Source organism: Equus caballus, chromosome 15 (genome assembly GCF_041296265.1).
Source record: "Equus caballus isolate H_3958 breed thoroughbred chromosome 15, TB-T2T, whole genome shotgun sequence".
Lineage (NCBI taxonomy): Eukaryota > Metazoa > Chordata > Mammalia > Perissodactyla > Equidae > Equus > Equus caballus.
In genome coordinates this window covers 49,597,320-49,623,165 of record NC_091698.1, presented here as the reverse complement: position 1 = coordinate 49,623,165, position 25,846 = coordinate 49,597,320, and the positions used below count along the sequence as shown (strand labels likewise).

At 39.7% G+C, this 25,846-nt stretch overlaps 1 protein-coding gene across 2 annotated transcripts; it reads right to left on the bottom strand.

The window, feature by feature from the left end:
* Nucleotides 1-1,379: 1,379 nt before the first annotated feature.
* On the bottom strand, nucleotides 1,380-25,099 carry CNRIP1 (cannabinoid receptor interacting protein 1). Of its 2 annotated transcripts, none has more exons than XM_001492209.6 (3): nucleotides 21,875-25,099; nucleotides 19,610-19,760; nucleotides 1,380-2,386 (listed from the first exon to the last, which is right to left on the bottom strand). In XM_001492209.6, the coding sequence occupies exons 1-3, from the start codon at nucleotides 22,051-22,053 to the stop codon at nucleotides 2,222-2,224; spliced, it is 495 nt and encodes a 164-aa protein (XP_001492259.1). In that variant the 5' UTR covers nucleotides 22,054-25,099; the 3' UTR covers nucleotides 1,380-2,221. The 2 variants fall into 2 exon arrangements, with proteins under 2 accessions (XP_001492259.1, XP_014586611.1); XM_014731125.3 differs by having other exon boundaries at nucleotides 21,907-25,099.
* Between the last annotated feature and the right edge of the window lie 747 nt (nucleotides 25,100-25,846).

The window sequence follows — 25,846 nt, the reverse complement described above, 5'->3', positions numbered from 1 at the left end:
CATATACTTTTTTTTAAAAAAAGAGTATAAAGTAGAGGTACCAACCATAAATAAGGGGCTTTAGAATTCTACCAGCCTAACTCCTTGTTTCAGACACCAGGAAACTGAGCCCTAGAAAGGCAGTGACCGCTTAGGCTCAACCAGCATGTCTGTGGGACTCAGATGCTCCAGCTTCTGATCTGGGGCTCATCTTCCCGCTCTTCTGTGGGAAGGTGTGTGCAGGCACACTAGGCCACATTTCCCCTAGCCCTGCCTTGAGTCATTCCAAACTCCAAAAAAAAAAAAAGCTAAAAAGGAAAATTACAAAAGTCGGGACATTGTTTCCACCCCCCAAAACAAATCCTAAAGCTCTGAGAGATGAGTCACTAGCTTGAAACCTCCTTTTTCAAAATTGAAAATATTTACTCATCAAATGTTTCAATAGATTAAAATACGTAGTTTTCACATTTCTCCCACCTACTAATCCCTCTGCCTTTCTATCAGATACTCTGGAAGAAAACTTCAGCTTCTGTCTGCAGTGAGTCCATTGGTTTAAATATCCCAATGTCTGTTTAAATAATTGAGTGCCAGTTTTAAAAAACACAGTAATTAGGAATGAGTTAATGCTTATATTTAACCACAGTTGTCATAGACCTTATTAGCTCGGAAAAACAAGCAAACTGAGACCTACCGCTCTTTTGACGCCACTCCTGATTAGGCTAAATGCAAGGCATTGCTGTGCTCTGCTGGCAGTGCAGCCTCATTGCAGGTAAGCGACTCAGAGGGGCAAAGATTTTGGTGCCAGCCTTCCAAATTCAGTTCTACAATAAATGGCTTCTTTACAACCCTCCCATCAACCTTGCATGTTCTTACCTGAAAAGTTTACAGGATTTAAAGATCCTCAACTCATTTTTTCCAACTTGTGCTTCCCAAGTGAACATTACAATATTGTTGCAAAGCAGTATGTTACTTTTCAAGAGGAAGTTTCTTTCCTTCTTGGGGAGTTCATCCTCAAACTGCATGGTGTACAGGCTTTGTGCCAGGTGCCTTGCCATACCCTGGGAGCAGGCAAGGAGGTCTCCACTCAGGTGTACACGCACTTACAGCACCACGTCCTCAAGCTGCTCAGCCACATAGCTGGCGGACAGGGGAGTGGTCACCACAGAAGGAAGAATGGAGAGAGGACAGGAACAAGCATTTTTTACTTGTCCGCTAAGTACCTGTTAGAGCTGGCTGGAGCACTCCCGTTAAACTGTCAGAGTTGATCTATGAGTAAGTGTGCTAACTCACTCCACATATATCTCCCTCACCCTGCAACGTAGATGGAGACCTGAGTGAACCTGGCTTGGAGCAGAGGTCTATCGGCTGGATAGCTCAAATTAAGAAGGCAATTCAGGGTATGATTTTCAAGACCTTTATTAAGAAATATCAAAAGTTGATTACTGTTCCATACACAGTTTTACAAAGTTCAAGTGAAGGGGAATGCAGGAATGCCATCAATATGCACGTTTGAACGTGAGGGTAGCTTGCAAAGAGGTTACCCTCTAACTCCTGTCACCTTGTTTAACAGTGGGCCACAAAAATGCTTTTTCCCATTTCCACTAGGCCACACCACAATACCTTAAGTTGCTTGAAAGAGTTTTAATACATTATAAATACTTCCTAAATATTTGTCCTTTTAGTTTGTTCTTATCCTTCCTTGAAGAAGTTGATTATGGGGGCACAACATTCGAGTCCCCTTTTACTGCTGTTTGTATTACATTTTCACAAAGCCTGCTTTGGGAGCTGGAAAACATTGCAAGTTACGTGTTACCATATTACACTTAGGAAAGAACCTACACATTGTTATTTTTTATTTAACAATTTACCAAAAAGGAGGAATCACTTAACTTGGAAACAAAACACCACAGTCATTCTCTGGAACCAGTAAGTATGGGACATGCCTGCCAATTCCACTGAGCTCCACTCACAAGCAGTCAATAGCATGACTGAGAACACCTGGATGCAGGAACACGGACACAGAGTACAGAAAGGGGTCTTTCGGGGGTGGTACATCACGATCTTTTATGTCAGGGATATTGCATCAGAGGAGAATTACACTTTCCAAATAATCAGGGCTAGCAGGTCATTGGCACCCAATGGGAAACAGCAACGGTGTGGTGTGCCTTGGGGAAGGCTTGTGCTGGGTTATCTAAGAGTAGATTTCTGAAGAGATTGTCCAGCAACATCAGAAAGAGCCATTTCAGAGGAAGGACTCCTTGTTCACCCACATGAGACTGCGCGTCTCGTTGGGCTTGCACTCGTACTCAATGACGGAGAAGGGGCTTCCCCACTGGCAGTGGTCTCGCTTGTGGTAATTGTAGAACTTGACTTGCCACACCGTCTCGAAGGTCCCAATGTCAGTGAACTGAGGGAAGAGAAACACGCCCCATGAAAACCTCATTCTGCCATGAGTAATAGACGAGAGGTACCGTTGGTGAAGGAGGTCTTACATAATCCAGAGCAATCAGTCTCTTTGGGTCTGCAAAGCCTAGGCCTTTACCTTAATGAATCATCTTCCTTTATTACGAGAGATACTGTCTTGAAGAGCTGTCTGTAAACCACTTTTCTTCTATAAAATGTTATTCCCATTGTATTAGTGGCCTTTGCTATCATAGCCTTTAATAAAAATACGTCCTCCAATTTAACTGTTTTCTAAATTTAATTTCTGGAAAACACTCTTAGAATCTCAGAATTTCAGAGCATGCCACAGAAGGAGGAATGGGAAGAGAAGAGAGGAAATGGTGTTTAATGATTGTCTTCTGGCTTCTATTTCAAAAGACAGCTGTACAAAACAACATATGTACAACATAACTAAACATAAGATACAGTTGCCCTTCCTTTAGTATTTTGAATTCCGGGGAAAAATATTTTATCAGAAGCATCTGATTGTTAAAGACCTTACTTTAACTTTCAAACACTATTGAGTGTTTCTAAGTCAGAAATCCATACTAGCAACTCAGGCTTCGATTATACATCATCCAAAACCCTATTGGAGTATCTACTGTGCTCCTCGCACATTTAAAAGTTTGTCTAAGGCATGATTCTTGCTCTCAAGAAGTTTGCATTCTACTCCCAGAAGGTAGGCCCTGCAAATCACTGCACAGAATTCTCCTGAGCCGTAAGCATGAAATTCTCATGCAGCTGAGAAGAGGGCACAGAATACCCTAGAGGCCACTGGGCAGGGGCTCAAGTGGCCTGTGGGGTAGCCTGACCCTGTTACTGCCTCCTGGAGCTATTTAGGGGATCTGGCATTAAACAGTATGATGCCTGTCGTTATTTTCTCCTCTGACCCTCCCCTGTCATGGGAGGGGACAGGGACTGACTTGGCAGAGTTCTTAGACTTGTCAGGAGCCAGAAGACTTGTGGGGGGAGGGCAGTGAGCAACAGGAACCTTATGCTTGTGGCTGCTACAGGAGGAGGGCGATCAGGTGCTTCCCAGATAGCGTTCCAAGATGCTCTCAAAATTATATCCTGCACCATTGCCTCACCCTGCTAATTTGATCCCAAAACAAAGTTTGACTTTCCTTTGGGAAATTTGCTTGACTTGAAACAGTGGGTGATATACCTAGAGTCCACTAATTTCCCATCAGAAAATGAAGTATCTCTTTTTTAGAGAGTCATGGCTTAAAGATCTGGACAAGTACATGGCAGCTGTACTCACAATAGCCCCAGACTGCAATCAACCCAAATGTTTCATCATTTACCTGGTGATAGACAAGTCTTGGCATATCTATAAAATGGCATTTTACAGTAAAAAGGAACATGATTCAGGCAGCAACAAGGATAGATCTCAAAGGAGTGCTGAGCAAAAGAATGCAGACCCCAAAGAATACATACACTGTGTGAGTCCATTTATATCAAACTCACATGTATATAACATCTATAGTGATAGAATATAGTCTGTGCTGACAGGAAGCATCTGTGGTTCCCTAGCGCCTAGGGTGGGAGGAAGGGATTGATGACTGAATAACATGTGCAAGAGGGAACTTTTTGGGGTGATGGAAACCTTTTACATCTTGATTGCGGTGATGATTACATGAGTACATGCATATGTCAAAACTCATTGATCAGTATGCTTAAAATGGGTACATTCAGTATGTGTAAACTATAACTCAAAGTTGATTAAAAAATAGAAATACTGATTTTTAGTGAGATACAAGGAAGCAGGTGTTCTAAACCGTGTCAATGGCAACTAAATGATACTGCCTTTTAGAAGGGTAATTTGCATCAAACTAAAAGTGAGAAAATATGTAGGTCCAGCAATTCCATTTATAATTTTAAAACATCACAGTGTTTAGAGTAGTGAAAAGCTGAACACTTAATGTCCTTAAGACATTAATTAATTATGGCATATCTATATAATGGACTACTATAGAGCAATTCTAAATGTAAATATTTAATAAATTTTTTCTGTTATTATGTATTGTTACATGAACTGAGCAGAGTACCAACAAGACTGTCTAGTACTAATTCAATTAAAATTATCATGTTAATGCTGGAAATGCTGATGGAATAAGTTTTCTCTTCCATGTACTTATTTCTATTTTCAAAATTTAAGGACTGAATTTTACTTTTATAATCAGAAAAAAATGTTAAGCCAAACTGTATTTGCAAGTATTATCAAATAGTTAATATCCTTAATATAAAAGATTATATGAATTATTTAGTAAGAACTACTAAAAACATTTGGATAAAACTGGAACACAGTTAATTAAAAAGAAAAAATGGTTAACATCTGAAAAATATTCAAATGTAATATTATTAATAATTAAAGAAATACGAACTTTTACAGAGACATTATTCTTAGATACCTATTAACTTAGCAAAAATTTCCAACTACCAGAACCAATCAAAGCATCCAATTTCAGGAAAATATGAAAATAGTAGCAATGTGTATGATGGATTTATATAACCATCAAATAGGAATTTAGGGTTTTTAATGTTGACAGAAAATGATTAGAACAATGTTAACAGGAAAAAGATGGATTAAGATAGTTTATGTATAGTATGAGCTCAAATATGTAAAATGATGTATAGAAAAAAGACAGTGAAAAAATATTAACAATGGAGCTTCCAAGTAAACAAGGAGTGTTTTTCAATCTTTTCTACTAAGATTTTATGCAGTCTTAGTAGATTTTATGTAAACTATAACTCAAAGTTGATTAAAAAATAGAAATACTGATTTTTAGTGAGTTACAAGGAAACAGGTGTTCTAAAGAGTGCCAGTGGGAACTGAATTAGACAGCCTTTTGGAATCAAGTTAAAAGTGAGAATATACATAGGTCCAGAAATTCTACTGATAATTTATCTTAAGAACATCACAGTGTTCTAACAATCTGCTTAGATTTTCTGAAAATGTTACTTTTATAATCAGAAAGTATACTTTAAATGGTGAAAAGGATTTATCACCCCTCAAAAATTAAGATCTATATCCCTCAAACTCTAGCAATTTTATAAATTCTATTAAGGATACATATATGCTAATGAAAATATTATAAATTTCTTTACAATAAGGTAGTGATGGTAAGAAAAAATTGAAACCTCATCTTATAAATCACCAAGACTTTTAAAGGGTGTTTAGTATTACTTACTTTTATTTTTGACCAACACAGGGCATTGCACATTTTAAGTGAAATTGAATTAAACTAAGTTATAAAAATATTTTACAAACACCAGCTAATCTTTCGAGGGAAGTAGCATGAAAACATGGTAGGTAAGTAGTAGAAACAATGCCAAGACATTTTTTGAAATAGATATAAATAAAAGTTGGTTGTTAAAAAAAACACAACTAAGATGACTATGACGACAGACAAGAAAAAACTTAAGGCACTAACACACTCGTGTCTGAATAGCCTTAAAACTAAGAAAGTCTCAATCTAAGAGTTCGCAGTAACACAGGAGACCAAAATAGAAATCTGCTGACAGCAACAGTCATAGCTAAAGGCAGGGGATATTTAGGTGCTCCTATTTCTGTTTTGTTTCTCTTTTATCAATGTTGGACCCAAGGTCACGCTGTAGTCAACTTTACTGCTGCTAACTATGCATATATTTTCCCTCTCCCATGCCTTAGTTGTTCTAACTTCTCATCGGCCTTCCTATTCTTTCTTGTGGAGTTCTATTTCCTGGGCATCTCACCACCTAGCTTAGAATTTCTTCTCTGGCTAAGAACAGATGGGGTCTCAAAAGCTGACGCTCTTTTTGAAGAACAGAAGCAACTACAGAGGCTCTCCACTCCTTCCCAGCCCCATCTGTGCCTTCCAAGGAAAATCTACCCAGGCAGGCTCCCTGGGTGATGCAATTCATACACAGGTATAATTCTGTGCATTTGTATAGCACTCTTTATTCTACACAATACTTTGACATATGTCATTCCACATTGATCTTGTGACTGGGTTTAACATCTTCATTTTACAGATGAAACAACTAAGATTCAGAGAGGTAAGTGACTTGGCCCTAGGCTAGACTATGGAGCCAGCCAATGATAGGAGCAGGTCTTGAGCCCGGGTGTCCTAATTCCTATCTAGGACCTATTATCACGGTACCAAACTGTTTATATAAGCCAATGAGCTAAGAGTTAATGAACAGTTTTTCTTTTTTCTCCCTGAGTGAGAACATTTATGGATTGTCACGTGTAGAATGCTTTAGGACACTGCTACGGACTGAATGTTTGTATGCCCCCAAAATCCAGATATTGAAGCCTAAATCCTCAATGTGATGGTATTTGGAGGTGGGGCCGTTCAGAAGTCATTAGGTCGGGACGATGGAGTCCTCATGAAGGGGATTAGTGCCCTTACTAAAACAGACATGAGAGGGATGCCCTCTCTCTGCTCTCCTTCATGGGAGGACACAGCAAGGAAGCAGCTGTCTGTGACCTGGGAAGAGTGCTCTCACCAGATACCAGACCTGCGGGTGCCTTGACCTTGGACTTCCAGCCTCCAGAACTGTGAGAAATAAATGTTTGCCATTTAGGCCACCCAGGCTGGTGTATTCTGAAACTGACACTCGACTATATACCTGGACGTTTTATTTGCCATAGTGTCCTTACAAGCTGCAAGCTTTGGTACATTTTCATTTCACAACAAATGTGGAAGAGAATCCATCAGATTCCAAGGGGAGAAGACTCATTTGTTGTCCTCAGTAACAAATAAGGAATCCGAAGAGGTTGTTTCAAGCAAGTTCTGTGGTCTTAAACCAGTTGGCCTATAAGCCCTACTGCTTCTCTCCCTTCACCGTGCCGCTCTCCTCCACTGGAGACATGTGAGACTCACCAGGAATATGGTCACTCAGAAATTCACTGACTTGGGAGCACAGACCAAGCGCATTATGTTAATAGAAACATGATGTTACTCCATTAGTAAACAAATGTAGTATAAATAAGCATGTGTGACTTTTAGTGTAAGGTCATCTATCAACTCCTACTGGATTCCAAGCCTTTCTATTCCTGTGCCGCTTAAAGTTTTATTAGTAAATGCATGTTTTCCATTTCTCTTAGTTGAATAGATAGGACTGAAAGTTCTGGGTGTTATAAAGTATGTTTACCTTTTTAATTACATGAAATTGTCAAACTTTTCCCAAGTGATCGTGCCCTTTGACATCCCTACCAGCAATATTGAGAGTTTCAGCTGCTCTATATCCTCTGCAACAGCTGGCATTGCCAGTCCTTTTAATTTTGGCCAGTCTAGTGGTAAGAAGGGGAAAGGCAATAAAGAGCGGAAATCAACGAAATAGAAAAGGAAAAACTGCAAAGAAAAATTGAGGAAGCAAAAATCTGGTTTTTTGAAAATGTCTTTAAAGTTGATAACCCCCAGCAAAACTGAGCAAGAAAAAGAAAACAAATTACCAATATCAGGAATGAAAGAGATGCTATCACTATAGATTCTATATACCTTAAATTAGGAACAACCTCATTCCAACACATTTAATGAAATGGACAAATTTCTTGAAAAATACAAACTATCAGTAGACCTCTATCTACGAAAAAAAATTGAATTTGTAGTTAGAAATCTTCCTAGAAAGAAAATTTCAAGCCCAAGGAGCTTCACTGATAAATTCAGTCGTGTAAGGGAAAGATACAGATTCTACATAAATTCTTTCAGACAACAGAGGAAGCAACGCTTCTCAATTCATTTTATGAAGCCAACATTACCTTAATACAAAAACTTGACAAATATACTACAAGTAAAGGAAAATTACAGACAAAAATTCCTCATGGACTTATGCATAAAATTTGCTTATAAGTTTTATTTGCTTGAAATATTAATAAATCAAATCCAGCAATAAATAAGAAGAATATTACATTAGGGCAAAGAGAGGTTTATTCTTGGAACTCAAGGATGGGTCGATATTTGAAAATCCATGTAATTTGCCATATTAACAAAATAAAGAAGAAAAATCATATCAATAGATGCAGAAAAAGCATTTGGCAATTCAACACCCATTCATGATAAAAATTCTCAGCAAACTAGGAATAGAAGGAAAGTTCTTCAATCTGATTAAGGACCATGGATAAAAAACCTATAGTTAACATCATCCTTCATGGTAAGAGACTGAATCCATTCTCTATAAGGTCAGAAATAAGGTCAGGATATTAGCGCTTACTATTCCTATTCAGCATTGTGTTGGAGATCCTAGTGAGTACCTTAAGGCAAGAGGAAAAAAAAAAGGGAAACTGGGGCTGGCCCCGTGGTGTAGTGGTTAAGTTCAGTGTGCTGTGCTTTGATAGCCTGGGGTTCACAGGTTTGGAATCCCAGGCACAGACTTATGCACCGCTCATCAAGCCATGCTGTGGCAGCATCCCACATACAAAAAATAGAGGAAGATTGGCACAGATGTTAGCTCATGGACAATCTTCCTCAGGCAAAAAGAGGAAGATTGGCAACAGATGTTAGCTCAGGGCCAATCTTCCTCACCAAAAAACAAAAAGAAAAGAAAGAAAGAAAAAGAAGAAAGAGAAAGAAAATTTTCTGTTCACAGATGAACAACTGTGTTTGCAGAAAATACTAAGCAATCTAATAAAAAGCTGCTAGAATTAATAAGTGAATTGAGCAAGCTTGCAGGATACAGTATCAATTTATAAAAATCACCATATTTCATAAAGAAATATACTAGCACTGAATAGTTGGTATTATTTTTTAATATTTTACCAGTTTTGTAGGTGAAAATTAGCATTGCATTATTTGTGTTTTTTACCAATAGTGAAATTAAGCCACTTTTAAAATATATTAGTCATTTGTATTTCTTCTTTTGTGAATTGCCTATTTATGTTTTTTGTTTAGTTTTCCATTTTCCTTGCCCTCTGGTTATCTTTTTCTTACTGGTTTCTACAAATTCTTTATATATTAAGCTGCAGATCTTGCCAAATGTCTAGACAGAGCTGACCTGAGGAACAACTTTTATACCTGGGAGTGCTTGCATAAGGTTACTGCCCTCCACACATGCAGCCTTGTAAGAAGCTCATCTACCTCCCTGTCATATGCCTCCAAACTCCCAGCAGCCTGCCACTGTAGAGCGCCAACAAAAGGGGAATGTTCTGATGAACTGTGCAGACAGAATCTCCACCTGGACTCTCTCCTTTGAGAAACTGAGTTAGTCACATTAAAATACAAGTCAACATTGCTCTTTTAAGTGGGGGTTGAGAGCTTTTAGATCTGAGTATCACTTTATTTACTCCCAGGTACCAGAGCCTCTGGAATTATTTGAATAAAGAGATCCCTGCTATTAATCGAAGGCATATGGCATTTGACTAAGTCCTGCCTTCAATTTCAGTGAGCAGTACAGGGCTGCGGAAAGTTATTAAAGGCAGCAGTAACGTCTGCACGGGCAGTGGCAAATCAAGGCCACACAGCTTAGAAGGCCATCCGTGTTACAAACGATTTTTTCATCAATTGCCATTTGCCTTTTAATTTAAATTGCCTTTTAATAAACATTTAAGTTAACTTTGTTTATGATGTTTGACAGAAATTTTACATTGTATGTAATCAAAGTTTTCAATTTTCACCTTTGGATTTCTTCCATTTCTTTTAGGTTTAGATTAATGGTTCTCATTTTGAATTTTTAAAAAGTTGACTTTTACAGACAACCCCTTGATCCATCTGAAATATTTTTTGGTGTTTGGTATCGGGAAAGAACAACAGCGATGTTCCCCCCAAATAGCCAATTATCCTGGCATCATTTATCCAATGACAAAAAAATCCAAAAAACGACTTTGAAGTAACTTTAGACTCATCACAAGTTGCTCTGGTACCCCCTTCATTCAGCCTCCCTTGCTGGGTTCACCTACTTGATTAACTGGATTTACTGGGATGCCTCATGGCTTCCTTGTTATCTGTGAGTGTGGTTGTGTCTCTAATTTACAAGACTTAAGCTTCAACCTTGGTGACAAAAGTCATAAAATAGTGTTACAGGCTAGATAGGGCTTTCATTATTAGAATGAAATGTGATCTTAACATCAGAGCTGCGGACTTGATCAGGGAAACTTCCCTAATTTCAATTGTTTTCCTTAGAATCAGCCTAGTGCAGATAAGAAACAAATGCATGGCCAATGCTCAACCCCAAAGCTGTGAGATCATTGTTGGAACAGCCAACCATCAACCTCCTGCTTCTTCTAGACATGGAAATTATATGCGACAATCTAGGCTTTACCACCGGGGCTCATAAAATGCTAAACACCATCTTAAATTCTTTGTAAAATGATGTACAGTAGAAACATATAAATCAAGTTTGAATGAGGGGAAAATTAAGTAATATAAAATCTAAAATTATGGAAAAATCTAAATAGACTGTCAACTCAATGGAAAAATAACATTCTCAATTTTAAATGGAAGGACATAATGGAAAATGAGAAATTTAGATGTAATTATGTTTTTCACAATTGAAAATGAAAATAAAGCAATAGAGGCCAGCCCGATGGCTCAGCGGTTAAATGCACATGTTCTGCTTCGGCGACCCGGGGTTCGCCGGTTCGGATCCTGGGTGCACACATGGCACTGCTTGGCATGCCATGCTGTGGTAGGCGTCCCACATATAAAGTAGAGGAGGATGGGCACAGATGTTAGCTCAAGGCCAGTCTTCCTCAGCAAAAAGAGGAGGATTGGCAGCAGATGTTAGCTCAAGGCTAATCTTCCTCAAAAAAACAAAAAAAAAAAAAAGAAAAGAAAGCAATAGTGAGAGAAATATGACAGATTTTTTAATCTTTATTCGGAGCCTGTGATTTTTTTTTAAATGACAATCTTCAATAGAAATATTGACGAAACATGTAAGAATAATTTACACAGGAAGAAATAAAATTAACTTGTGGAAATGTTCATTCTTGTAAGTGATAGTAAAAAGTAAGACAGAAAATTTATTATTTTTTCAAGAAATTCCCAATGATGTCATAATTATAACAAAGCCAGCAGACTTTTTTATTGCTAGTAACACCGTAACATTTTATGTACAACACTTTAAAAAACCCAAAATGGTTATACGTAAGAACAGCCATAATGATTCATTTCTTTTGATCAAATAATTTTGCTCCAATTGAGGTAGACATATGCACAACATTATTCATTATAGCACTTTTCATGATGGTGACAATTGCCATATCTAATATCTGGGGAGTAGTCCAATCACTATGATATATCTTGATAGAGTCTTATGTTGCCATTAAAATTCTAACAATGAATATGTAGAAAGTTGGACAATTATATATTGAAAATAATTGCCACTCTAAAATGTAAATATGTGGAAGGTAATCTGAAAACGATCTGAGTCAAAACGTAGGGATTATTGCTGCTTTAAAAATTTGCTCTGATTTCTGAACCTTGTTATGTTATTTCACCTTTTTTTTTAATCGCACAAATCCTTTGAGATGCTAGGATCCATTCCCAGTCCTCCTCTCTGTGTCTGTGCCCAACCAGAAAGGAATTCTACAGGGACTTGTTGGCCTTCAGTACTATTTGGTGTGATGGTAAATGACAGTATTTGAGAATCTGACTTTCTTCAGCAAGTACCAGTATCACATCTGTAAGGGTAAATTTGTAATCTTCACACCATGTTATAGCTGAGAGTGGCCACGGAGATCAGATAGTGGAACCCATCTATTCTGCATTGAAAAACACTGGCCCACTGAATTAGGGCTTGTCTGGGATCACAGTTAATTACAGAAGTTGACAGCACTCTGATACTTTCCTAACTTCCAGTTCTAATTATGACGTTCCTGACTTTTCCTCAGGTACCTACACCACTGACATTTACCCTGATGAATATATAAATTTAATAATCCAAGAACTTGCTACTTAATTGATTTTATTTACCTGAATATGTCAAGGTTTCAGTGATATCTGTGAGAGTGTGGTTTTTCTATAATTTTTAATACTTAAGTTTGAAATATTGATGACTCTAAAATGTCACAGAAGGGTCACAAAGGCTACCTGAAGTCTTCACCACTAGAATGAACATTTAAACTGAGAGCTGCTGACTTGATCAGGAAACATTCTCTAATTTCAATTGTTGTCCTTAGAATCAGCCTAATACAGATAAGAAACAAATGCATGGCCAATGCTCAACCCAACAGCTGTGAGACCATTGTTGGGACAACCGACTATCAACCTCCTGCTTCTTCTAAACGTGGAAATTATATGAGAGAATCTGGGCTTTATTACTGGGACCCAGGATTCATGAGTTCCAGAGCAGAGACTGCAGATCTTTCTCCCTGTGGCATACCCCTAAAGCATGAAGTAACTTAAAGACTTTCCAAACTTTTAGCAGATGCCTGGACAGCAATCCAGGCTTGTGGCAAGTAATAAAATCTTTCTTTTCATGACTAAATCAGAATCAGTCTCACATTAAGAAAAAAAAATCTGTACTTCAGCCATCCAAAATAACATAGAAATTCTCTCTTTATGGATCCAATTAAGAAGTTTTTAATCAAGTCCTTTCTAAAGGGTTTCAGTTAATCTTCCTCTCTAGTGTTCTGTTTATACCTATAGCAAAAGAAGTACAAATCCATCCTTCTAAGACCAGAGACCCAGGAGGGAGCAGCCTCAGGAAGGAGACAGAGGAAGTGACATTTCTGGTGCCCCCAGCCCATACCGGCTCCAGAGAGAAGGTGGGGAGGTCTCCTCTCCTGCTCTGTGAGCACTTGGAAGAGAGGGCACAGTCTTATTTATGGTGGCCTCCTCGGCACTTGACCCAGTGCTCAGTACAAGTTCAGTGAAAGAATGAAAAACTTAAAGTGAGCTCACTGACCTTCTGGGCTCTCATTAAAATTCTGGTAACTTCAGTATCTGCAGTTCTCCTTCAAGTTAATATTTCCCTTCACCTCTAATTACATATGCAATTCTTGATACACTAGAGTAAGAGGATACTTCTTTGATATGATAAAAGAGATTTATTATGATCTGAGAGCCCTTTATTGGATACGTGGTTTGCAAATATTTTCTTAGAAATATAAAAATACATTTTTTTTTTTGAGGAAGATTAGCCCTGAACCACCATCTGCCATCAACCCTCCTCTTTTTGCTGAGGAAGATTGGCCCTGAGCTAACATCCGTGCCCATCTTCCTCTATTTTATATGCGGGGCGCCTGCCACAGCATGGTTTGATAAGTAACACGTAGGTCTGCACCCAGGATCCGAACCAGCAAACCCCGGGCCACCAAAGCAAAGCGTGTGAACTTAACTGCTATACCACCAGGCCAGCCCCTAAAAATACATTTTATAATGTACTTCTGTAGAAACAGATGGTTTCCTCAGAAAAACAACACAAATGGACCAATAAAACCCTTAAAGCTCCCAAAAGGCAAAAGTTATGGATTAAATTGAAAGTTAAAGATATTCCCTCCAAATATCCCCATTTTGGATCTTAACTTTTATGGGGAAATTCTGTCAGACTTTCAAGTAACAGCTAAGACCTATGCTATGTAACTTGTTTCAGTGCACAAACTATAAAAATGTTCCCAATTCATTTTATAAAGCTATTGACCCTGACACCAAAACTTAGACTGCAAAGGTCTCCTAACTGTTCTTCACCTTTCTCCCCTTCTAATCCACACATCGCTGCTAGACTGATTTTAACAACATGCAAATCTTGTCACATCACCAAGAACCAGAACTCCTCCAATGAAAGGTTTAGAAAAGGGAGTAATGGTGGAAAGGAGTTGTTGGGTGATCTTTACACAGATAATTATAAAATCTGACAAAATATAAACAAGAACTATTTGAAGGCTTTAAAAAGTGACTAAAAGCAAGACAGAAACCAGAGGAGAGTTACCATGGGAAGATCTCAACTCTAACAGCTGAGAATTGTCTTGGTGGCTGTTCTGCCTGAGGGTATTCCCCAATGCCCTGAAGGTATGGCAGAAGAAAATGGCAGCTTTATTTGCTAGAAGTGGCAGAAGACAGTGTTCAGAGCTGGCAGAGCAGCTGGAAATTTAGGGAGAGAATTCTGGAAGCAAGAGAGCTACAGAAGAGATGAGACCTAAAATCTGACTCTAACTCTCCCATTATTCCTGGCTAATTGCACATATGAGCTGGTAGGAGGGGGACATCCTGGGGGATCTATTGAAAAAGCAGACAAGGCAGGAAGGAGTCAATCCTTGAAAGAGAAAATTATGCTGAATAAGATTTGTACATTCACTGTCTTTTTTTTTTTTTTTTGATTGAGTGCATTCCCAAACTTGAGAAATTGAAGCCTTACTGGTTTGAAGTGTCAAAGCAAAGGGCTCAGGACTGGCAGAGCAGCTGGAAATTTAGAGGAACCTCAAGGTGGATGGATCCCCAAATCTCAGTAGGAACTGTCCCATTCCTTGACTGCTAAACTCCACTGGCATAAGAGCACCAGGCTAGAAAAGCAGCAGCTAGAAGTTAAAAAAAAATTAAGCAGAGATATTAGCTGCTACACCCTGCTGGGAAGAGAGTTTGTAGTTTGAGTCTAGGAATGTTACTGCATGCTAGAATATAAAAAGATAATAATCCTCAGAAGAATAAAACAGAAACTAAAATCAATAATATATTATCTACAATCTTTAGTTTCTGATCCAATATTACCAAACATATATCAAAACAGGAAAGTATGACCCACATTCAGGAAAAAGTCACTCCATTGTAACTTACTCAAAATGGGCCCAGCTGTTGGATTTATCAGATAAATATTTCAAATTGGCAATTATAAATATGCTCAAAGAAGTAAAGGGAAACATGGTCTCAGTGAGCAAACAGACAGGGAATCTTGAGGGATGGGAACTATAAAAAATACAAATAAGAATTCTAGAACTGAAAAATACAATATAGAAAAAAATTGAGAAGATAAGCACAATAGCAGATGGCAAATGGCAGACTTTAATTTATAGATTAAAGAAGTTCAATGAGCCCCAAGCTGAAAAGATACAAAGAAAACCACACTTAGGTGCATATAGTCAAGCTATTAAAAACCAGAACTGTACAATATATAAAGAGATCATTTTACTGTGTGCATATACACTGTGTGTGTGTACTTAATACCTCAATTAAAATATCTTAATGCAACCCAAAGAAGGAAATAAAGATAGGAGCAATAATCAATGAAATAGAAAAATAGGACAGTGAAGCTTATGAAAACAGAGCTGGGTATTTGAAAAAGCTGATAAAAGTAATAAATCACTAGCTAGACTGGTCAGGAGAAAAAAAGGCAAATTACGAATATCAAGAATGACAGAACGGACATCATCAAAGATCCTAAGGCATTAAAGGATGGTGGAGGATTATTACCAACAACTTTGTGCCAATAATTTGACAATTTAATTGAAATAAATGAATGACATCAAGGACAAATTACAAAAATTAACTCAAGAAATAAAACCTGAATAGCCTAATATCAATTAAGAAAATTGAATTTGTAACTAAAAACCTTCAAACAAAGTAAAATGCATGCCTTTATTGGTGAATTCTATCCAACATTAAAGAAGAATAATATGAATGCCATGCAAACCCTCCAGAAAACAGAAGAGTGAATACTTTCCAAATCATTTTATGCAGCAAGCCTTATTACTCTGATCCCAAAACTAGACAAAGACATTACAAGAAAAGAAAACCATAGACCAATATCCCTCAGGAACATAGATATAAAATCCTCCACAAAATATTAATCAATCCAATCCAGTATTATATATATATACAGAGAATATATCATGAGAAAGTGGTATTTATCCCAGGAACTCAAAGTTGTTTTAACATTGAAAAAGCCATGTAATCTAACATAGAACAGAATAAAGAAGAAGTCATCATACGATCATCTCAGAAAATAAAGAAAAAATATTTGAAAACATTTGACAACACATACATGACAAAAACTCTTAGTAAACTAGGGATAGAAGGGAACTTCCTTAATTTGATAAAAAGCATTTACCCGTAAAACCTACAGCTAACATCATACTCAGTGTTGACAAACTGAATGCTTTCTCTCTAAAATCGGGGGACAAGATGTCCACTCTCATCATTTCTATTTAGCATCAAATTGGAGGTCCTAACCATTGACATCAGGACAGGAAAAAAGGAATATGGATTATAAAGGAAGAATAAAAGCTTCTTATTTGATCACGACATTATAGCATATATGGGAAATCTTAGAGATTCTATAAAAAAACTATTAGGACTAATAAGTGAGATTAGCAAGGCCTCAAGATTCAAGATGAATATAGAAAAGTCCATTTTATTTCTATATACTAGCAATAAAAACACCATTTATAGTAGCATTCAAAATGTGAAATAATTGATGATAAATTTAACAAAATATGTATAAAATCTGCACAGGGAAGACCGTAATATACTACAGAGAGAAAGTAAAGAAGACCTAACTAGGGAGATATATTCATGTATTAGAAGGATCAATGTTAAAGTGTTAAATCTCTCTAACTTGACCTATAGATTGAATACAAACCCAATTACTATTCAAATGTCTAGAGAATTGACAAGCTTATTCTAAAATCTATATTAAAATGCAAAGGGTCGAGAATAGCCAAAATAACTTTGGATAAACAGAGCTGGAAGATTTATGTTACCTGACTTAAAGACTATTATATAGTTCATGAAACAAAATTGTTTTGGCTCTTCTAGTTCTTTTGCATTTCCAAGTGTAAAATACATAATTAAGTATGTAAAGCAATTAGAATTCTCATATATTGCTGGTAGAAATATGAATGGTACAACAGCCTGGATACTTCTCATATAGTTAAACATATACTTACCTTGTGGTTCATAAAATCTCCTCTTAGGTGTTTACTCAAGAGAAATGAAAACAAGTTTGCACACTAGGATTCATAGTTAAATGTTCACAGCAGCTTTATTCATAATACCAAAAGCTGAAAACAATACAAATGTCCATTTATTGGTGAAGGGATAAATAAACTGTAGTATATCCATACGATGGAATACTACTCAGTGACCAAAGGGAGCAACTGCTGATATGTGCAACAACATGGATGAATCTCAAGATCATTGTGCTAAGTGAAAGAAGTCAGACAACAGTATGATTCTATTTACATGAAATTCTAGAGAGTTAACACTAAATTATTGAGACAGAGGGCTAGGACTGGGAGGATTAAATACAAATGGGCAAGAGGGAATTTTTTTGGGTGGCAGAAATGTTCCATACTTTTTTGGGGGTGGTGATTATACAGTACTATCCATTTCCAAAACCTATGTAACTGTTTACTTTAAATTGGTGCATTTATGTATTTACATGCAATTTGTATATAAATTGCATACCAAAGTTGATTTAAAAACCTTCAATGAATTCCTATAGGCATTAGGATAAATCCAATGAGGAAAGAAGTTCCTGTAATGTCTAACCTCTACTTATGTCTCCAGCTTGATCTTGAGCCAGTCTCTGCCTTACTCTCTGCTCCAGCCATGTTGGGCTTCTCTCGTTCAATGGAACACGTTATGCTCTCTCCCAGCTCTTTACCTTTGTAGCTCCTCTTCCTTAAGTGGTCCCTCTTCCGTCAACTCTTATTCATCCTTTAGTTCTTTCTCAAGAAAGCCATCCCCCAAATCTTGGACTAGGATAAGATCCTTGGGATATGCTCCAAGGGCACCTCTACTTTTTCACTACTCTTTGTATAATAATAATTCTTTACTTTATTATCAAATATCATGTATAGAGTATGTTTTCGTCCTCTACATTTGAAGCTCCATGAAACCAGGGATATCTATTTTGTGCACCACTCTTTTCCCAGTGCCTGATATAAAGGAAACCTTTATATATTTGCTAGCAAATCAAGCAAATAAAAAGATGAGGGGCCAGCCTGGTGGCACAGCAGTTAAGTTCGCACGTTCTGCTTTGGCGGCCCACGGTTTGTCGGTTCAGATCCCAGGTGCAGACATGGCACCGCTCGGCAAGCCATGCTGTGGCAGGCATCCCACATATAAAAAAAAAGTAGAGGAAGATGGGCACAGATGTTAGCTCAGGGCCAGTCTTCCTCAGCAAAAAGAGGAGGATTGGCAGCAGCAGTTAGGGCTAATCTTCCTCAAAAAAAAAAAAAAATATATATATATAATCTTGGGGCTGGCCCCCTGGCCAAGTGGTTAAGTTTGCGTGCTCCACTTTGGCGGCCCAGGGTTTCCCTGGTTTGAATCCTGGGCACGGACATGGCACCACTCATCAAGCCATGCTGGCAGCGTCCCATATGCCACAACTAGAAGGACCCACAACTAAAAATACACAACTATGTACCAGGAGGCTTTGGGGAGAAAAAGGAAAAATAAAATCTTTAAAAAAAAAGATGAATAAACAAAAATCTAAAAACCCTAAGTAAAATATTAGCAAATTGTATTTAACAATATATTAAAAATAATACATGATGTTAAGTAGGGTTTATTTTAGGAAATAAAGGGAAGTTTAGTATTTGAAAGTGTATTATATAATTATTCCATTAACATAACAAAGAAGATAAGTTGTCTTCATAGATAGGAAAAGGAATTAGATGAAATTCAACACATCTCCCAATTAAAAAAAAAATCTCTTAGTGAACTAGAAAAAGGTTGCTTTAACATGATGAATATTTGAAACTAACATTGTAGCTAACAGTGAAACCCTGGAGACAAGGGTACCGCTTGCCACCATTAGCAGGCAACATTATTCAAGAAACATTAGCCAATGCGATAAGGCCAGAAAAAGAAAATCAGAAATTGACACAGTTATATATGTAGATTATGATTGTCTATCTGAAAAACCCAGGATCATTAAATGAAAAATTTTAGTAAGCAAGTTCTGTAAGGTGGCCAGTTACAAAATACATGAACATATATTATAAAAGAAATCTATTTAAAACAACGCAGTACTGGCACGAGAATAGACAGATCAACGGAATATATTAGAAAGTGTACTGAGAGACATAAAACTTTTGCCATATAATAAATTACTATGAAACTGACCATTGGAGAAGCACAGATTATTTAGTTACTTATATTGGGACATTACGGACAAACAGATTTTAATACAAAACCATGGATTGAAGTAATATTTCATAAGTTCATAGTATGTCATTTTATATATTTTCTTAATTGGAGATGTTGATTGTTTTCTTTTCCATTTGCCCTGGCACCACACCCCAACATTCCTAAACAAGCCTTACCGGCATGGTGATCTGAATGGGTTGCCGTTCTCCACTCTTGGTTGGGGCCACACCTTCTGTGTCATACATGCCCGTATAAACAACTCTGTCCCCATCAGGCTCTTTAGACTTCAGCTCCAGTGGGACAACCACACCACCAATGGAAATGTTCCTGCAATGGACTTGAGTTGATTATATATGGTAGGAATTAGCTTAGGCACCCTGTCCTGGACTGGACTACAACCCTAGGCAGGAACCCTACAGGGTGTGGCTAAAGGAGACACTGTAATATGCTAGAAAGTTCAGAAAGTTTGGGAGGCTTGAGTTCTCCAGCTAACCAGCAATGTGGACCCTAGACCGACTACATAATCTCTCCGAACTGACCTCAGTATTCCCATCCAGAATACTTGTACAAGACCAAGTCAGACTCTTTGAGCAGTCCTCCTCTTTAGTTTCCATCTGTGGGGCTATCAAAAACCTACCTATACCCAGCCCCATCCTAAACCCCAGAGATTAGGACTCAGTTGGTCTGGAGTGTGGTTTGGGCACTGGTACATTTATTTTAAAGTTCCCTAGGTGATTCTAATGTGCAGGTAGGATTGAGAGCCACTGAACTAGTTCTCTAATGATTTTTTCTGTTCCAGCAATCAGGGGTCCCATGATATGGGATACTCTTCCTCAAGCCAGCCACACTATGAGAAATTCTCACTAGCATTATTCCCTTGTGTTAGGGTAATGGTTCTCAAAGTGTAGTCCCTGGACAAGCAGCATCAGTTTCACCTACCAACCTATTAGAAAGTAAATACTTAAGTCCTACTCTAGTCCAAGTAAACTAGAAACTCTAGGGTAGGGCTCAGTCAACTGTGTTTTAATAAGCCCTCCAGGTGATTCTGATGTACACACAAATTTGAGAACCGTTGGGTTAGTGCACAGAAAAACACTTGAAAAAGTAAAGTGTAACTAGAAAAAAATAGTTTTAACATTAACACAATTTGTTTTTAGTTTAGCTTGAAAAATAGAGGAACTACCCTGAAGAAAATGGCATATAGAGCAGATAACTTGGGAAAAGAGGTTGCCAGGAAAGAAGGGAAAGGAAAAGTCTGGATCATATAGAGATGCACAGAACACTGGGAAATGTGAGGGTAATGGGGGCATGGAGCTGTGGGGGATGCTGACAAATAGATGGACTGGAAGCATCAGAAACAACCCAGGTTGGGTTCTAGGTCCTTGAATTCAGGCCTGCACCTAGAAAGCCCATACAAGTTTATTGAATGAACGACTACGGATGGACACTTGAGCTGTAAAAGATGTCTGATGGATTCAAAGTCTGCCCCACCCCCACTCCCAGGCTCAGCATATGGTAGATACAATATATCCTGGTTTATTTTCTCTTTCCACGCTAGACTTCACCCCATGCTTAGGCTGAAGCTGAGAGGTAAAGGACTCCACTCCTGGATCCTTCCCCATGGGCTAGTGCACTCTCCCATACTGACTTTCCAGCCAGAGGTCTACTGGGTGCATCAGTCTGTGGTAGCAGGGAAGAGATAATCCCTGCCACGAATAAATCAGAAAATATCCTTTTGTTGTAAGGATGCTGCTAATCCCAGGCACCACCACAGGCTGAACGGACAACTCAGGGAAAGAGAAAAACGCCAGGCAAAGAAACCGTGAAACTAGGCCTAGGCAGAGGCTGCCCTCTGACTTGTGGCTGCTCCTCCTGCCCCGGGGTCCCGGCCACGTAAGGGCAGATGGAGGAGTGCGGAGCATCCCTCAGGGAGCCCTAATAACGGCACCCCCCCCCCCGCCCCCCCGCCTTTACACCTCGTTCCTCAGCCTTTTTCCCTCCTTCAGCCTTGCAGGCAGAACGGGGCTGGACGCCAGGACCCGGGAGAGCAGCACCGGGATTGCGGTAGGTGAACCCCGCGGCAAGCTTCTCCCTTCTGGCCCACCCCGGCTGCTTGGGGGTCCGCACTGAAGGCTGGACAGAAGGGATGAGAAATTTATAAGAAAAGACACCCCACCCCCACCCCTGGCTTCCCGTCGCTGTTTTAAACATCCCTCACCACAATGGGTGGAGGAAAGAGAGAACAGAGGAAACATAAGTCTAAGGTAGAAGAGGGGACTAAGCGCAGCAGGGACCTGGCCTCTTCTCCCAACGCCCTGGGCCCGCTGGGCGCGGCGAGAGGCAAGAGGGGCCCGGGAGAGACTCAGGCTGTCCCGGGGTCCTCGGTCCTCCGCGCATACCCTAAGCGGGGCTGGTCAGCCGCGGCACGCGCCCGCACTCACTCGACCTGCAGCGTGGGGGGCTTAATCTTCACCTCCACCTTGTAGGAGGAGCCGGTGAGCAGCTTGATGGTGCGGTTCTGGCCGAAGCGCTGCCCGTCCACCTTGAAGAAGACCGGGCCGTCATTGGGCTGGATGCGCAGCGCGATGGAGAGGCGCACGAGGCCCGGCAGGTCCCCCATGGCTGGGCGCGGGGCGGGCGCGGCTTCTTCGGGGGGCAGAGGACAGCGCTGGCTGCGGCCGAGCGGCTGGAGCGCGGTGGGCGGAGAGGAAGCGCCGGGAGGGAGAGGGAGGTGGCGGAGGGGAGGCTGCCTCTAGGAGCCCGCGCCGTCGCGGCCGTCCGCTCGGGCTTTTGAGGAGCAGCTCCAGAGGCTGTGGCCCCCCGCCCCACACAGCGAGCAAGCGCGCACCAGAGACAGCTCCGAGGCCCCCAGCTTCCCCATCCCCCGCTCTCCGTGCTGCGCCCACCGCGCACCCGTGGCCTCGCTCCGGCCCGCAGGCCGCTGGAAGATCAGCGCAGCTGGGGACGAGAGAGTTAATCCTGTTTACGCACCGCAATCCCCTTCAGTGGGGGAAGGGGACATTTAGGCTCCTCCTTGTGCGGCTCGGGGCGGGCGGAGGAGAGGATTGGGAGGGAGGAGGTAGGCACTGGGGTTAAGCGACACTACACCAAGGAGCGAGACCTCGGAATCTGGATATCACCTTGGTCAACTAAGGGATGTGGACACCATTGCTCACGGATCTGGCCCCAGTTAAGCGGGAGGAGGCTGAGAAGCGAAAGGGAGACGGGAAGCGAGGGCAGGAAACCGTTAGCCAGTGACTTAAATTTCAGGAAATCAGTCTTTCCAAAGCTTAGAGGAAATGGCCGAGGGAAGGCGCAATTCCATCTAATGTGGACAGCAAGCCACAGTTGATTAGGAGCGTGCGCAAAAAGTAAAAGAAAATAACCAATACATATGCGGAGAGCTACGCCTTCTCTTGGTGTGTATTTTCATTATGCATATCTTTGTCTCAAGAATGACTCGGTGTAATGAGTCACGTACATTTACAAAGATCTTAAAGGATGAGCTATTAATCCTGTAAAAGACAACCGGCGTGTGTGTCTAAGGCATAGCTGGTGACAATGGCCAAGAGGAGGGATTGGTCGAAAGATTATTGGTAGGGCACGCAGAGCGACACCGCACAGTTTAGATTTACATATTAAGCGTGTCTAGAGAGTCTTCATGGCAGAAGTCGGTTGACAGTTCGTGATTTTTGAATCAAAGGGAGCCAAAGGTCTCAGGGCTCTACAGGGAACGGCTTCAGACAACAGAGTGAGCACCTGCTTCAGCACCACATAGGTGGATAGTACCAGAGCCGGTGAGCACACCTGGGGAGTGGAGAAGCGGGTTAATGAGGACAAAGGGGTAGAGATGGGTCTGTTTGGTTAGTTTTTGTCCACCCAGGTTAGTACTGCTTTTCTTTAGGAATAGCATCATCTCGAAAGTGATTTGTTTCCTACACTATTCTACAAAAATAAATCAGCGTTAGCTCTCATTTCAGAGTTGTTCGCAATATTCCCTACACTACCCTTTGAATAGTATTAAACTCCGTAGGGCTGCAGGATTTTGTGTGATTGTCCGCTTCTCTGACATTGGATAGATTTGCTGGCCACACCACAGTTACTGACATTAAATCTTATCCCTTCTTAAAAAAAAAAAAAACTGATGTATATTCCTTATCAATAATGTATCTTGGTTCCCCAGTAAGACTTTGGGGGCAGGAGCTTTGCTTCCTCAGATCACCCGATAATGTCTGCCGCAGAGTCTTCTGCAAGGAGACCCTTCAAATATTTGCTGATTTAACCAACTTGTTCAAGCTTCTCTAAAAGGGAGCAAGTAAGACTGGAGGGAGTGGCTTGAAAATGTTCCTGGCAGCAAAGGCACTTTGTGTAGTGGTTAAGCCCAGAAGCACCACAATCAGACTTCTTAAAATCCCCACTTTACCACTTTGCCAGTTGTGTGACCTTGGGTAAGTTCATAACCTCTTGGAACTGGTTTTCTTATCTGTAAAATTTGTGAGTGGAAGCAGACACTACCTCTCTGAATGGGTTGTTGTGAGGATCAAATGTGATGATGCACCTTCCAGTGGCTGATTCTAATTCAATTATTATCGAGTGGAAATGCAAATGGTCAATAAACATGTATAGGATGCTCAACCATCTCTAGTAGAAGAGCCAGAGGAATGCAAATTAAATCAGTAGCATCAAACTATTTTTGGCCCATCAGCTTGGCAAATTTTTATGTGTGTTTGTGAGGAAGGTTGGCCCTGAGCTAACATCTGTTGCCAATCTTCCTCTTTTCTTTTGGTTGAGGAAGATTGTCACTGATGTAATATCTGTGCCAACCTTCCTCTGCTTTATGTGGGATGCCACCACAGTGTGGCTTGAAGAGCGCTGTTAGGTCTGTGCCCAGGATCTGAAACTGTGAACCCCGGGCCACCGAAGCGGAGGACACGAACTTAACCGCTATGCCACTGGGCTGGCCCCTTGGCAAATTTTTAAAGACTTAAAACTCATTGTGGGTAAAGAGGGAGGAAATCAAAACTATTATAAGCTGGTAGAAAAATATAATTGTTACAGCTTTTTATTAAAATTAATCTGATGAATTTATTAAAAGTTTAACCATGTATACATATATATGTTGAATCAGCAATCCTACATTTAAAAACCTATCCTTCAGAAGAGATAAAGGCTCATTACATTGAATACATGTAATATGAGTGTTTACTGCAGCACTGATTGTAAAAATCAAAAAAAAGCATAAACTGAATGTCAAACAAATTAATGGCTAAATAAATTCTCATGTACCCATACTATAGAACTTATGCCACTGTTAAAATAATAAATTATATGTTGTATTGACAAACATATGCTAAAACTGTTAATGATAAAAAGTGAAGTGGCTATGCAGTGGCAAGCTGTGGAAGCGTGAGGGCAGTCATTTTTGTCTATATGTTCATTGCTGTATCCCCAGAACGCACAGGACAGTACCTGACATATAGTAAGTGCTCCATAAATGTTTCTTGAATTGAATTTCTGTCCTCATTTTAAACATGTTCGTATGTAAATTCTTCCATATCTTGAAAAGTAGCTAGTTAGATTCATATGATTTATCTGGAACAATGTAAAGAGAAGAAAATCTAATTGCAAATAATATTTATAGTATGATGGTATTTTAAACCACTAAAAAATTTTAAAATCATATAAATTTGTGTATGTTTCTATTAGCACTTAGAGGTATACAGCAAATGCAATGGTTACTCTGGTAGATGGGGACTAGAAAGAGGGTGATGCTCTTCTGGAATGATTATTATTAGTACTACTTTTTTGCTTGAGGAAGATTAGCCCTGAGCTAACATCTGTGCCAATCTTCTTTTTGCCTGAGGAAGATTGTCGCTGAGCTGACATCTGTGCCAATCTTCCTCTATTTAGTATGTTGGTCGCTGCCACAGCATGGCTGAGGGGTGGTGTAGGTCCATGCCCAGATCTGAACCTGTGAACCTGGGCTGCTGAAATGAAGCACACCAAGCTTAACCACTCTGCCACAGGACTGGCCCCCTCTTCCGGAATTATTTAGAACTCTTTTTGGAAATTTCGCTTTTTTCTCAACTTTTTGTTCCACAATCGCACAGTCTCAAGCCAGCTTGCATCCGTGTACTGAAGAGAATGTTGGCCATGGAGTAAGATGACTTCAGTTTCAATCCTGGCTCAGCTTCTAATTAGCTTCTTTATGCAGTGCACTTAAAATCTTTGCATTTCAGTTTTCACTATTTGTAAAATGGGAATTAAAATACCTCTTTCCCAACATTGCGAGAATTAAATGAGAAAATGGAAAGCATTTGGAACATAAATTACTTTTCAAATATGAGGTATTACTAATGCTGGGCAACACGCATTGGGAATAACATTTTCAGAATCATAAGATGCAACTTAAA

What these genes read in the sequence shown, in the direction of transcription:
- CNRIP1 (XM_001492209.6), bottom strand. Translation starts at nt 22,053, where the DNA reads ATGGGGGACCTGCCGGGCCTCGTGCGCCTCTCCATCGCGCTGCGCATC. An exon ending in CCCCCCACGCTGCAGGTCGA is followed by an intron (nt 19,761 to 21,874) that starts GTGAGTGCGGGC and finishes AGTCCATTGCAG; the next exon opens with GAACATTTCCATTGGTGGTG. An exon ending in CCATTCAGATCACCATGCCG is followed by an intron (nt 2,387 to 19,609) that starts GTAAGGCTTGTT and finishes CTCTTCCCTCAG; the next exon opens with TTCACTGACATTGGGACCTT.